The sequence below is a fragment of the Archocentrus centrarchus genome, chromosome 12 (assembly GCF_007364275.1).
Source record: "Archocentrus centrarchus isolate MPI-CPG fArcCen1 chromosome 12, fArcCen1, whole genome shotgun sequence".
Classification (NCBI taxonomy): Eukaryota; Metazoa; Chordata; class Actinopteri; order Cichliformes; family Cichlidae; genus Archocentrus; species Archocentrus centrarchus.
Genome location: NC_044357.1, coordinates 12,368,951 through 12,384,116, shown reverse-complemented (window position 1 = coordinate 12,384,116; position 15,166 = coordinate 12,368,951). Strand labels below are relative to the sequence as shown.

The window sequence follows — 15,166 nt, the reverse complement described above, 5'->3', positions numbered from 1 at the left end:
GTGTGTCCCTTAGGAGTCCCAACTTTGCTTTAATCAAATAAACCCCTCAGGTCGTAGCATGTAGGTTTTTTGTTTTCATCTTGCTTTTTCCTTTTTTGCTGCTTCAACTGGATAAAAGGATCCTCATTCTTGCACCAGCATCTTTGAGAACACTTAAACTCATTCATTTTTTTTTTAGCACTTCATGGCTACATTCAAGAATGTGGAAACAGAGAAAACTAACTATAAAAACATGTATAACTGCAAATGTACAATGTAAAGATCAAGAGAAGCAATGCAGAAAGGATTTGCGCTCTCCAAGAACAGTTAAGAAGAAGTGACTTCTCATCTGACTGCACAATTCTCTTTTCCCTTTGTAATGACAAACAATCAAACCACTCCACAAGTGACTCACATACAAGCGAGCCTTTTGACAAGCACTGTCTTTCAAGAAATGACATCTTGCTTCACTCACCCCTCAAAGCTTAAGCGCATGATTCAATTAGTTGCTATGGTTGTTGAGAATGTGCAACATGGAATTCATGCAGTAAATTTCCTTACTGCAGGCATGTTTATGCATGATGACTTTAGTGGTTGTGGTTGTAGTGTCACGGGTCAACTACTTTGTGCACATTTAACAGGCCTATCCATTCATTGCACACAAACACGGAAATGCAATAAATAAAAGCGCATAAGGACACATGCAACTGCTACAAATGAAGATCCAAAAAAGTTATGCAACTTCCAACATAAAGTGACAGCAGCAGCATCATTAGACAGGTATATGGGCACACATGTATATGCACTGCATACTCTGTTAAACTTCCAAAATGTTTCTACTACAGTTCACTCACACCCACACTCAGAGCAGAAAAAAAATGTGAGCATGATTAAGGTTTACATATACACAAAACACATAAAGTAAGAAAGGTTTTATCACACTTACTGTTAAGCATTGCATATTCTCAGGCCGATTGGTCTCAGGGGGAGCACCATGGTTTGACAGCACAGCCTCTGAAATGTAGACAAAGGAATCACGGGCTGAGACAGTGCCTTTGGAGCACATTTCTCCCTGTGCCAATGCAGAATGGCCCACTGGATGTACAGAAATAAAGTCCTCAAACAGTTCTGAGAGTCCATAAAAGTCACTCGCACAGATAACAAGCAATTATGGCAACAGTTGTCTGGAGCAGTCTTTGCTGGGCTGGGAAACTTCAGAGCGCACATAAAAGGCAAAAGAAGAGAAAAAAAAAAAAAGGAGAAGAAGACAGAGCAGCCACGAAAAGGAAAATCCCGTAAGATGCGAGGATCCAACAAACTGCCCGAGAGAGGAATGGAAGTGAGAACAAGTGAGAGGGAGGGAAGAATAGAGGGAGGAAAGGAGGGAGGGGTGAAGAAGAGAAAAGGAACTCCTCTCTCACTCTATTATCCGTCTGTCACAGGGCTCCTGGGAAGTTGCTATGGTTACAGGGACTCACGCCTCAGTGTCCTTTTAACTATAGCTCATAAAGGCAGCATTCAGCTTTAGGCCATGATGCAGATCTCCCTCTCTTTTTCTCTTTCTGTCTCTGCTTTTCCTTCTGTTTACATCACTCGCTTAATATGTACACCTTTCCCTCTCACTTTCTTTCTTTGCCTCCCAAACTTCACACAGAGCCACCCATTCGTCACCCTCCAACCACTACTACCATCCCTTTGTTTGATGTGTCAACCCCACCCCACCCCCCCTTTATCCCTCTCTTTAGACTCTTCAGTCACACCCCTACCTCTAGCACCACAGGAGAGGCGCAATCCTGTCTCAGACTGTGAAAATTTCAAAGTTTCAACAAGCCCAGTCCAAAACCACTCCAACGTCAAAGTCAAAGAAAATAAATAGTTCGGTAAGCACTGAATTATCTTTTTTCCATGCTCATTCATTACAGCGTCACTTACAGTAAATATGTTTGAAAGATAATTTCAAAATGTCTTTACAATCAAAGTATGATGGATTTCAAATCTTAAGCATATAACAGCAATACTCAACTTATTGCCTACAGGTCAAATCAGCTGAAGTTTCACTCTTACCACTCTGATATTTTTGTAACTAAAACATGATGTATTCTTCAACACAGTCTGAACTCTCTTTGGGAAGCTTTTGGAAGGACATTTAAAGCTCTTCGTTGGATGTTGGCTGCCTTTTGTTCTGTTTTCTGTCCTGATGATCCCACACTGCTTCAATAATGTTGAGGTCCGGGCTCTGGGGAGGCCAATCCATGACTGATAGTGTTCCTTTTGTTTTTCTATCCAGGTATTCTTTTACTGCATTGGCAGCGTGTTTGGGATCATTATCATGATAAAAAATGAAACCATTGCATCATCCTCTTAAAATAATTTTTTTAACAAAAAAATTATTTTTGCCTAAATCATCATATTTTCTATATTTGGTTCAGTTTTTTGTCTTTTTAAATGACTTAAGCTGTTATTTTAAGAGGGTGATGATTGTCAATCAGATGCTTTCCAGATGGTTTTATATGGTGAATAAAAATCTGATCATACTTTTCTATGTTCAAAATTATATAAATTTTGAGAAGATCCCCAACAAGTGAAATGCAGCTCCAAAACATGACAGAACTTTGACTGTTTTAAAAATGACTGTTATACTGTTATACCTCCATATATACTGATTTGAATTTGAACCAAAAATTTAAAATTTTCTTCCATCACTCCATCAGACCTGTTGCCACTGATTTTCAGTCCAGTTCTTGTATAATTTGGGCATACCTCATCCTTTTCTCCCTATTTCCCTTCCTTAAGAATGGCTTCTTGACAGCCACCCTTCCACTGAGATCATTTCTGATGAGGCTTCAGTGAACAGTAGATGGATCAACTGAAGGGCCAGATGCATCTCTCATGCTCTGTATCGGGTCTTTGTTGGATTTTTTTCCCTCTTTCTGACATGACATGACTTTCAGGTACTGTTCATCTGCAGTAGATATTTTTTAGCCCTTTCTTTTAGGAAAGACTGTACACCATCCCGAAATATGACAATTTTTTTTTTAGAATTATATAAGTATTTTTTATATTGACATATTGCCACTTGTCCTATGGCAGCTGAAACAGGTTCCAGCCCCCCCACGCAACCCTGAAAAGGATAAGCAGAATAGGATGGATGGATGGATGGATGGATGGATGGATGGATGGATGGATGGATGGATGCATGGATGGATGGATGGATGGATGGATATTAAAATCACATTGTTGGTGCAAAACTACTATATCTACTATATCTGTCAAACTGTGTTATCTCTGATATTTTTCATAGATTCAACTGAAGAAATGAACAAATGATGTGTTTTTGCAGTAAACTGCTACTAGCAAAGTGCCTAAAGATACAATTTAAAAATGTTTTTTTGCGAGGTTGTCTCTTATGTGTATACACAATGTTGGTTTATCCCTTGAGTTAGGTGCTGCTTTTATGTTTGAATGATTCATAGGTCGGTGTTAAGTGGTTTATCAAACAAAAAAGACGGCACACGGACTGGATTAAAAATGGGTGAAAAAGCAGTTAATGTCCAAAGAAAAACTTTAAACAACATTCAGAAAGCCTGGAGAACCATTGCTTGTAACTAGACTACGTTACAAAAGTACATAAAAAAAATCTGGCTCCTTGGAAGCTAAATGTGAATAAATGAGGGGTGGCTCAAGACTTTTGCAATGTACTACAGTACCAGTCATATGAATGGGTGAGTGTGGCCAAACTTTTGACTGGTACTGTATATTATTTATCTGTCATATCAGGCTATTAGTAAAACATTATTATTATTATTATTATTATTTTATTATTATTATATTATCATCAGGGCCACATATGATGTTCTTCCCTCTCCAGCAAATTTACATCTTTGGATTGGAGAAGATTCAGCGTGTTCCCTCTGTGCAGCTCCGGAAACCCTCAAATACATTCTGGTGGGCTGTAAGGTCAATCTGATTCAGGGAAGGTATACCTGGAGGCAAAATCAGGTGCTTAAGTGTCTAGCCTCTGCCTTGCAGAACAGAAGAACTACCATCAATGCCATCTTTCCACAGACAACCTTCATCCATGAAGGGTATAGGCAACGGACCAATGCCTTGCCCTCAGACGCAGGCCCGTTGGATGCAGCTAGGGACTGGGAAATGTGTGTCGACCTAACCTAACCAACCTGTGCCCAGATCTGGTTCTCTGGTTCAAATCCTACCACAGTGTCATCATAGTTGAGCTGACAGTCCCTTGGAAGGATACCATCGAGGAAGCACATGAAAGGAAAATGCTGTGTTGGCAGCTGAAGCAGAGGAACAGGGATGGACTGTGAAGGTGTGCCCAGTGGAGGTGGGACACCCAAGAAGGCAGGGGTACACAGTTGATGATGTGTCATGCTGGAGTAAGCATTGATAAATATTCATCATCAAGGTCAACCCATCTCGGATCTTAACGCCCTCATAAACATTGAGCTGAGTGGGTTTGGGTTGGTTGGTTGTTTTTTTTTTTTTTGTTTTGTTTTCTTTATTTTGTTTTAATAAAAGGGGAACATTAAACTTTATTATATACACATGAAAGAAAATTAAGCACATCTAAACATTCTGGACACAATTTCCTCTGTAGTAGTTTTTGAGTAATTCTATTAGTTGTGAGTCTGAAAGTTCCTGGGGTTCGGCAAAAGAGAAGCCCAGAATAGAAGCCTTTTGTCTAGGTAAGACGTAAGTAGCACAGGGCATATAAGGGTAGAGACATGGAGCAGCTAGCAGTGAGAAACATCCAACACGACTGAAGGGGGAGAAAGTGGTACAATAACAGATGGAAACAGCGGACAGTGGGAAAAGTACACACTAGACAAATTCAAGAACAATGGAGGGAAAGGTAGCAGAAGGGAGAAGCTGAATACTTGAGAAAGACAGGCAATGGCAAGAGGGAAAAAAAAATAAAAAGAGATAGAAGGCAAGAGGGAAAAAAAAAAAAGAATTCAAAAGATGTTGGCAGTAGATCGCTGTTGAGTCAGCCAGTGTCAGATCTGCCAGAACACTGAAGCCTTTGACTCTGCTTAAGTCCCTCATTGCAACACTCAATCACTTGACATCCAGACCCCTTTTTTTCACCTGCTGTCACCCACAAACAAACACTTGATGAAGAGAGCAGAATGGCCAAGAAAAGAGGCGAATGTCTCCACTTCACTGTGGGAGTACCTTGAGATCAACTCAAGTAACAGTAAGTATTGTGTAAAATGTAAAAAATTAGCACAGCTAACTGACAGAAAAGCAAAACTTTACTTTAAATGACTATTGTAATGTTAAATATATTTGTTAAAGGTTGGGATCTTTAAATCTCCCATAGCTGACAAGCCAGAAAAATAAAGAACATCATTAAAAAAAAACAAAGCCAGATTATACTTCTTCACAATTCTTTAATGTTAATTTGAGCTGATAACATCAGTATTTAGTAATGATTTTGATTTTCAATAAAGTGTTTTTTATTAATGCATTGTAAATAAATTAGAGAAATAATTGAAAATAGTACGGTGAAAGCTGAACTCATTTACAGGCAATGTAAGGAGTGCATTTCGTGTGAATGTTTATTATTTTAAAACAGATCCCTATCTAGATGATTTTGATATTACAACCATAAAAAACATTGAAAGAAAAACTGTGTATCTCAGAAATAGAGGAACATTTATACTCAGGATTAATCAAATATGACTGACATTGTATTCTTCAGTTGACATTTTACAAAATAAAAATGAACATCTCAGATGTATGAATTGATTGTATTCTTACTCCCACTTTTATTGTTGTCATAACCTCTTTTATATACATGTTGCTTGATTTAGGAAGTGACTTTTGCCATAGCTGAACAAAGGTTTCAATTTATTGAACAACTAGAGTGGAATGTTTTAAAGCTGGGCTCAGCAAACAAGCAGACCTTATTCTGTGCTAGTCATTATCTGCACAACAAAGATTGGAGAGTAAAACAACTACACACTCACACACACCCCTACACACACACACACACCAGAGGTCTTTATAATGCAGCATGACTGATGTTTAGTAGGATACCTTCTGGTACACAAAGCTGCACGGCTTTTGGGGAATGACAATCTCAATGATTCAAAGTTCAAACATTTCTTAAGACAAGCGTGATGACATCAAGATGACCTCTACCACAGTCTATGTAAAAAGAAAAAACCCTTTGGCACAGAAGATGTTGTTTGTAGGTTACATGAAATTTGCATGCCTGTCTGAGTTATGGGGCTTTGGCTGATTCACCTCTGGGTTCTGCATTTTGCATTTGTTGTACTAACAGGACATTTGGGTTTAGACTGGGTATCACTTCAGTCTGAGTTTATGGGTGGTTCTGGTAAATAGTTGTGTGACTCATCACAAGGCTGAATGCAGTGTGGTGCCCGAGGAACTCTTTATTGGTCAGTGGATAATTTAATCCTCAAGGAAAGAAGGTGTCATGTCCTGGGCCGTTGGCCCAGCGTGTTGTGTTAATTTATTTCCTGAGTTTGTCCTCCCTGTATGTTTGTCATGTTCCCAGTGTTGTGACTTGTCTGCGTGTTCCTTGGTTTATCACTTCCTGTTTTATTTTGCCAATGTGATTTCCTTGTGCTTTGTGTTTAGCTTTGCTTCCCCTGTGTAATTAGTTTCATTTGCCTCACCTGTTGTTCCCTGCTGTTTCCTCTTGCCCTGATTACCCAGTGTGTATTTAAGCCCTCAGTTTTCATTTGTTCTCTGTCGCGTCGTTGATGTTTTGTGCCCGCATGTTCCTGTGTTCCCTGTGCCTGCCCTTCGTCTCCCTGTGCCTCCCTTCCAAGGTTTTTGTATTTGTGTTTCCCCCGTTGAAATAAATCCCTTTTATGTTACGCTGACTTCTGGAGTCCTTCGTGTCAGCCATTCCTCGTCCATTTCCTCCCCGGCCATGACAGAACGACGCGACCATACTAAAGACCCTGCAAGCTCCGGCCGCTACAATGGCACTCGCCTGGCGCTGGGGGGACCAGCTTTTTTGAACGGTCCCCGGCGACGCCGCTCACCGCCCCCGCCTAAACCGCAGGTCTGCCGCGTGGGCGGACTGTTTTTGGCGCCGGCCGCTCCCTCACCTGTCACTCCGCTCGCTGGCCCCTCCTGTCCTCAGCAGTCGCCGCAGCCACGGAGGACGAGATACCGGAGGAAGCGGAGAGACGTTTTCCTGGAGCCAGCGCCCGGAATGACTCCAGAGGAGTCATTTTTCCGATTCCTGGGTCACAGGGGTCCCTGGCCTCCCACCACTTCCGCGTCACCACTGCCTGCTGCTGACGGAGGAAGACCAAGCTCCCGGCAGCATCAGAGAGAATCGCCGCGGGAGCAGAGCGGTATAACGCCGCGGAGACGGTCACTCTCGCCTCAGTCAGCTGTAGCGCCAGCTCATTCTCCGTTTCCCCAGTTAGCCGTAGCGCCAGCTCATTCTCAGTTTCCCCAGACAGCTGTCGTGCCAGCTCAGTCTCAGCCTTCCCAGTCAGCCGCAGCTCTCCCTAGCTCTCAGTCGCAGTGTTCCCAGTCAGCTGTAGCTCCAGCTCCTCCTCAGTCGCAGTGTTCCCAGTCAGCTGTAGCTCCAGCTCCTCCTCAGTCGCAGTGTTCCCAGTCAGCTGTAGCTCCAGCTCCCTCTGCTCACCCTGCTCCCGCTCCCTTGGCTCCAGCTCCCCCTGCACCCGTACCTGTTCCGCGGGTGGGGGCAGCCACGGACGGGCTGACCTCTGCACCCGTACCTGTTCCGCGGGTGGGGGCAGCCACGGACGGGCTGACCTCTGCACCCGTACCTGTTCCGCGGGTGGGGGCAGCCACGGACGGGCTGACCTCTGCACCCGTACCTGTTCCGCGGGTGGGGGCAGCCACGGACGAGCTGACCTCTGCACCCGTACCTGTTCCGCGGGTGGGGGCAGCCACGGACGGGCTGACCTCTGCACCCGTACCTGTTCCGCGGGTGGGGGCAGCCACGGACGGGCTGACCTCTGCACCCGTACCTGTTCCGCGGGTGGGGGCAGCCACGGACGGGCTGACCTCTGCACCCGTTCCTGTTCCGCGGGTGGGGGCAACCAGGTCCAAGCCTTCGCATCGGTTTTCTGTGTTAGCTGCAGCAGCAGGGTCTCAGTCAGCTCTAGCTCCAGTCGCTCCCCCTCGCCTTCAGTCAGCTCTAGCTCCAGTCGCTCCCTCTCGCCTTCAGTCAGCTCTAGCTCCAGTCGCTCCCCCTCGCCTTCAGTCAGCTCTAGCTCCAGTCGCTCCCCCTCGCCTTCAGTCAGCCCCAGCTCCAGTCGCTTCCCCTCGCCTTCAGTCAGCCCCAGCTCCTGTCGCTCCCTGTCCACTCCAGTCTCAGTCAGCCCCAGTAGCTCTTCCTCGGTCCCCGGTGTCAGCTGTTTCTGTGCCCTCTCAGTCTGCTCCCTCCGCTTTAACGTCAGTTAGCTCCGTAATCCCCTTGGACCCTTCAGTCAGTTCGGTTTTGGTCTCTTCATCTGCAGTTTTTCCATCTTTAGTCGCAGTTCCCTCAGCTCCGGCTCCCTCGGTAGCTCCAGTAATGACAGCTTGCCCAGTGTCAGCTCTTCCTAGCTCTCAGTCAGTCTCCACGCAGACTGCTCCCCGTAGCGTTCAGTCAGCTTCCACGCAGCCAGATCTCCCTAGCTCTCGGTCAGCTTCCACGCAGCCAGATCTCCCTAGCTCTCGGTCAGTTTCCACGCAGCCAGATTTCCCTAGCTCTCGGTCAGTTTCCACGCAGCCAGATCTCCCTAGCTCTCGGTCAGTTTCCACGCAGTCGGCATGCTCTAGCTCGCAGTCTGCCTCCACGCAGTCTGCTCTCCCTAGCTCGCAGTCTGCTCTCCCTAGCTTGCAGTCTGCTCTCCCTAGCTCGCAGTCTGCTCTCCCTAGCTCTCAGTCGGGTTCCACGCAGTCGGCATGCTCTAGCTCGCAGTCTGCCTCCACGCAGTCTGCTCTCCCTAGCTCGCAGTCTGCTCTCCCTAGCTCGCAGTCTGCTTCCACGCAGCCAGTCGTCTCCCGGCCTGCTTCCACGCAGCCAGTCGTCTCCCGGCCTGCTTCCACGCAGCCAGTCGTCTCCCGGCCTGCTTCCACGCAGCCAGTCGTCTCCCGGCCTGCTTCCACGCAGCCAGTCGTCTCCCGGCCTGCTTCCACGCAGCCAGTCGTCTCCCGGCCTGCTTCCACGCAGCCAGTCGTCTCCCGGCCTGCTTCCACGCAGCCAGTCGTCTCCCGGCCTGCTTCCACGCAGCCAGTCGTCTCCCGGCCTGCTTCCACGCAGCCAGTCGTCTCCCGGCCTGCTTCCACGCAGCCAGTCGTCTCCCGGCCTGCTTCCACGCAGCCAGTCGTCTCCCGGCCTGCTTCCACGCAGCCCATAGCGTCAGCTCCCATGCAGTCCCCTGCACCTTGGCTATTCCCCGAGCGGCCCCTGCTGCTCAATAAAGCAGCAGTGTGCCCTGTTCCGCAGTCCCAGCCTGCGCATCCGGAGCCTCACCATGTAGGCCCTGTTCAGCCCAAGGGCTCAGCTCAGTCCGAGCCGCCAGGGGGTTCCGCTCAGTCCGAGCGCTCCGAGCCTGAGGGTCCCGCTCAGTCCGAGCCGTTGGGGGTCTCCGCTCAGTCCGAGCGCTCCGAGCCTGAGGGTCCCGCTCAGTCCGAGCCGTTGGGGGTCTCCGCTCAGTCCGAGCCGATGGGGGTCTCCGCTCAGTCCGAGCCGATGGGGGTCTCCGCTCAGTCCGAGCGCTCCGTGCCAGAGGGCCCCGCTCAGTCCGAGCCGATGGGGGTCTCCGCTCAGTCCGAGCCAGGGGGTCCCGCTCAGTCCGAGCCGATGGGGGTCTCCGCTCAGTCCGAGCCAGGGGGTCCCGCTCAGTCCGAGCCGATGGGGGCCTCCGCTCAGTCCGAGCGCTCCGCGCCAGAGGGTCCCGCTCAGTCCGAGCCGATGGGGGTCTCCGCTCAGTCCGAGCCGATGGGGGTCTCCGCTCAGTCCGAGCCGATGGGGGTCTCCGCTCAGTCCGAGCCAGGGGGTCCCGCTCAGTCCGAGCGCTCCGCGCCAGAGGGTCCCGCTCAGTCCGAGCCGATGGGGGTCTCCGCTCAGTCCGAGCGCTCCGCGCCAGAGGGTCCCGCTCAGTCCGAGCCGATGGGGGTCTCCGCTCAGTCCGAGCGCTCCGCGCCAGAGGGTCCCGCTCAGTCCGAGCCGATGGGGGTCTCCGCTCAGTCCGAGCCGATGGGGGTCTCCGCTCAGTCCGAGCGCTCCGAGCCAGGGGGTCCCGCTCAGTCCGAGCCGGTGGGGGTCTCTGCTCAGTCCGAGCGCTCCACGTCACCCGAGGGTTCCCCACCAGAGCCCGGGGTCGCCCTTCTCCGCCGCCGCATGCCCCGCGGTCGGCCTCCAGTGTCTGCTCCCCGTCGCCGCCGCCGCACGCCTCGCGGTCGGCCTCCAGTGACCCCTCCTCGTCGCCGCCGCATGCCGCGTGGTCGGCCTCCAGTGACTCCTCCTCGTCGTCGCCGCCGCCGCTGGGTGCGCGGTCGGCCTCCAGTGACTCCTCCTCGTCGTCGCCGCCGCCGCTGGGAGCGCGGTCGGCCTCCAGTGACTCCCCCTCGTCGTCGCCGCCGCCGCTGGGAGCGCGGTCGGCCTCCAGTGACTCCCCCTCGTCGTCGCCGCCGCCGCTGGGAGCGCGGTCGGCCTCCAGTGACTCCCCCTCGTCGTCGCCGCCGCCGCTGGGAGCGCGGTCGGCCTCCAGTGATTCCTTCTCGTCCTCGTCGCCGCCGCCGCTGGGAGCGCGGTTGGCCTCCCTCGTTGGGATTTTGCTTTGTGGCCCCTTGGCCTCTGCGGCCTCCTGAACTGTGTGTTTTTTGTTTTTGGATTTCCCACTGACTCCCCTGAACTGTGGACTGTTTTTTCCCCTGCTGTTTTTTGTTTTGTCATAGCTCCTGGACTGTTCCTTGTTTCGGCCCCCTGTTTTGGACATTGGAGCTCTCCGGCCTTGTGCCGTCGCTTTTTGTTTCATCCGGGTGTTTTTTTTTTTTGCTTCTCGTCCCCGTGTTTTGTTCTTGTTTGGACTGTGTTGCCTCTGCTCTGCCTCATTTTGATGCTCCCTGTCTTTGTTTTTGTTTCGGGCCCTCCCTCCTGGTCCCCCGCCTCCCGCCCTTGTCTGGTTTTGTTTCTGGTTTTGGCCGTCGGGAGCCGGCCTTTGAGGGGGGGGTACTGTCATGTCCTGGGCCGTTGGCCCAGCGTTTTGTGTTAATTTATTTCCTGAGTTTGTCCTCCCTGTATGTTTGTCATGTTCCCAGTGTTGTGACTTGTCTGCGTGTTCCTTGGTTTATCACTTCCTGTTTTATTTTGCCAATGTGATTTCCTTGTGCTTTGTGTTTAGCTTTGCTTCCCCTGTGTAATTAGTTTCATTTGCCTCACCTGTTGTTCCCTGCTGTTTCCTCTTGCCCTGATTACCCAGTGTGTATTTAAGCCCTCAGTTTTCATTTGTTCTCTGTCGCGTCGTTGATGTTTTGTGCCCGCATGTTCCTGTGTTCCCTGTGCCTGCCCTTCGTCTCCCTGTGCCTCCCTTCCAAGGTTTTTGTATTTGTGTTTCCCCCGTTGAAATAAATCCCTTTTATGTTACGCTGACTTCTGGAGTCCTTCGTGTCAGCCATTCCTCGTCCATTTCCTCCCCGGCCATGACAGAAGAGGGCATAGAGATGTAACAGCAAATGTTGGATTCAGCTTAGTTTTTCCATATTTACTGTTCGATCAGGCTGACATAACAAAATTATATATAGTGTCCTAAATATTGTGTTAAGTAGACGCATATAACATAACCATGATGCTTATCTGTATAACCAGTTAATTACATGCTGTTCTGTCATCATTTCTTCAGTGTTTATCTGGGATGCATAATGCTTAAGGTGTCATTATTTCATCCATCATTTAATCATTCTATTTATATCTGCCACCCAGCCTTCTCCAGGACACAAGTAACATCCCAGCAGCATCCTCCAGGGCTTAAAAATTAAGCCAATGCAAAAGTGCATTTAAATTTGATACTGCCTCCAAAGGCAAGTCACTCCCCATAGACTTTGTTAAAGTGCCAGTCATTACAGCAGAAATAAACAAAAACAGCCTGGTAAGTTTCAGCATCTGTAACTAATTTCCCATTATATGACTGTACAAAGGATGAATTATTTTTATGATTTACTCACTTAACTTAATTAAAGCTTAAAGTTACATTATTGGGGGCATGAACACTTTGAGTGACAGGTGGATGGTAATACAGGCAGCTGTACTGCCTGCTGGGAACTGAACTCAACCGTATTTGTACTTCTCTATATTCTTGTGCTCTTTCTTTCTGATGTTGCTCTCCGCTGGGATTGCCACATCTATCACAACCGTGGTTTTCCGCTCATTGTCAACCACCACTATGTCTGGGTGGCTGGCCAGCAGCTGCTGGTCTGTCTGGTCCCACAGGACCTTAGCCCTGTTGTTCTCAACCACCTTTGGCACTGTCTCCTGTCTCTGGGACTTGGGGATTTCTAATCCATAAGAGGCACAGATGTTCCTGTACACTATCCCAGCCACTTGGGTATGCCTCTCAGTGTATGCTGTCCCCAGCTTACATCCTGCTACTGTGGGTTGGATAGTCTCTGGGGTACCTTCGCACAGTCTGCAACTTGTGTCCTGTGAGCTGTCGTAGACTCTGCCTCTATGGATCTGATGCTTGGGGCCTGTTCTTGTGCTGCCATGATCGGAGCTTCTGTGTTGTCCTTTAGACTGGCCTTTTCTAGCTACTGGTAGGATTTCCTGGTGCTAGCCACTTCCTCTATCTGTCGATGGTACATCCCAGTCCCTGACAGTTCCTCCTACTGTTCCTCATCACCGTCTGTCTTCATTTGCCTGCGGCACTCTTAGAACAGCTCTTATTGGTGCTGATGGGCCTTACCTTCAGAAGGTAAGACACCACCTGTGTTACCTACTGGAGGTATTTGGCTATGGCTGACCTTTGTGCATGTTCATCATGGTTTCTGTTGGCCTGTAGGTTATCCAGGTACATGTAGCTGCCCTATATGTCTGCATGCACAGACAGACAGACAGACTCAAACTGTGCCTTTGGCAGTTTTTCATTTCCCTTAAAAACTGGACACTGAGGATCAGTATCTATTCACAGAGTCCCTCCTATCATCACACTGAAAGAGACCACAGTGACATACAGTATCTGCCAGGGATTTCAACAGATAATATCTTTATTTTGAAGAAGGATCTCTATAGACAGTGGATGAGAACTCCTTGTTCTAGCTTTGTAACTAAACTTGGTCATTCTGAGAATAAGGCCAACTTTATGATAGTGTTTGTTATTATAATCAAACAGATGTGCCTTGTGTCCTTGATGGTGGCTTTTCTTTCTCTATTATGTTGTAAAGGGTTAAAAGTGCACACTAGTAACAATATGAACTTATATCAATTTTCATACAAAACATTCTTCCTTCTTGCTCTTATCTACTCCTGCTCTGTGTTCTTCACCCACTTGTTCTCTTGCTTACTATATGAAGATGCTGCCAAGCTGTCACTCCTACTGAGGCAGCCAACAAAGAAATGTTTTGCATATTTCAGCTTATGTCCTGCCCACAAGATTCAGCTCAACAGAAAACAAAACCTTTTTATTCATGTTTTAATCACATTTCCATTGCAAGAAAGATTTTGGGGGCAATGTTTATTGTCTGTTGCTCTCCAGCGTCTGTTATGATTCTTTAGTTATTCTGTTTGATTGCATAACAAAATAACATGAAAAAGTAGCATGAAGCCTTGAGTAGACTACAGCAAGACATCTGTAAAAAAAAACAAGGTGTATTTCTTTTAGTTAGACCTTGCTAGTACTGGGTTGGGCTGCCTTTTGCCTTCAAAACTGCTTTAATTATTCGCGGCACAGATTCAACAAAGTGCTGGAAACATTCCTCAGAGATTTTGGTCCATACTGAGATGACAGCATCACACAGTTTCTGCAGATTTGTCAGCTGCACATCCATGATGTGAGCCTCCTGTACCACCACATCCCAAAGGTGTACTATTGGATTGAGATCTGGAGCCCATTTCAGTACTCATTGTGATGCTCAAGAAACCAGCTTGAGATGATCTGAGCTTTGTGACATGTTGTGTTATCCTCCTGGAAGCACTCATCAGAAGTTGGGTACACTGCAGTCATAAAAGGATGGACAGCATGGTCAACAACAATACTCAGGTAGGCTCTGGTGTTTAAATGGTGTTCAGTTGGTACTAAGGAGATTAAAGTGCACCATCAGTGCTGAAAGATACTGTATATACAGGCTTTAGAGCAATATATATTCCCAACTTGATGAGTTCTTTTTTAGGGAAGATCTTGCATCTATCAGCAAGACAATATTAAACCACATACTGCATCCATTAAAACAGCATGGCTTCATAGTTGAGGAACTGGCCTGCTTGCAGTCCAGACCTTTCACCAGCTGAAAACATTAGGCACATCATTAAACAAAAAAATACCACAAAGAAGGACTGCTGAGCAGCAAGATTTCCATATTTACAGACTGTTGTTAAAAGAAGAGGGGATGCTATGAATGAAATATGGGTTTGTGAGGTTGCAAATCACCGCATTCTGTTTTCATTTACATTTAATACAGCGTCCCAACATTTTTGGAGTGGGGGTTGTACATAGATGCACATTCAATGTACTGTGCGTGTCACGGATTGGTTTGATCCCTGAGAGGGATGCATGCACACTGCCAGCAAAAAGTCAAGTACATTTAGAAAATAATGCATATTTCTAAAACAAAAAGTGAGCATGAGAGATTTTTTGCTTGACCTCAGCAACAGCTGAGCAAGTGACTCACAATTATTGCACGATGCCATATGGAATAAGACAATATGATGACTTCTGTGCCCTCTGGCCAGCCAGACAGTAATGACAGACACATTTCATTTCCTGTTTCTGTCCTGAGCAAGGGAGAACAGCCAGAAAGGATTATGTCAGATGGCTGTTGGTTCAGTGTTAAATGATTGTCCCTGATAGAGATTGGTAAAAAGGATTTAAGGAGAAAAAACATAGAAATGTTTAGAGATTGGGGGAAAAAAAAAACATTCACTGGAAATCTCCAGACTGAATAGTGCCTCCAAATTCATGAAACAGTCATCTTCAACATCTTCATCGGGTTCAGCAGTAATAAT

At 47.6% G+C, this 15,166-nt stretch overlaps 1 protein-coding gene across 2 annotated transcripts in view; it reads right to left on the bottom strand.

Moving 5' to 3' along the window:
- Positions 1-15,166, bottom strand: part of rgs3a (regulator of G protein signaling 3a) — a 159,127-nt gene that overhangs the window by 101,658 nt on the left and 42,303 nt on the right. For both annotated transcript variants that reach the window (XM_030742067.1, XM_030742061.1), the window contains one exon: positions 926-993. In XM_030742067.1, the coding sequence (XP_030597927.1) occupies positions 926-993 (68 nt within the window). The remainder of the gene's footprint in view (positions 1-925; positions 994-15,166) is intronic.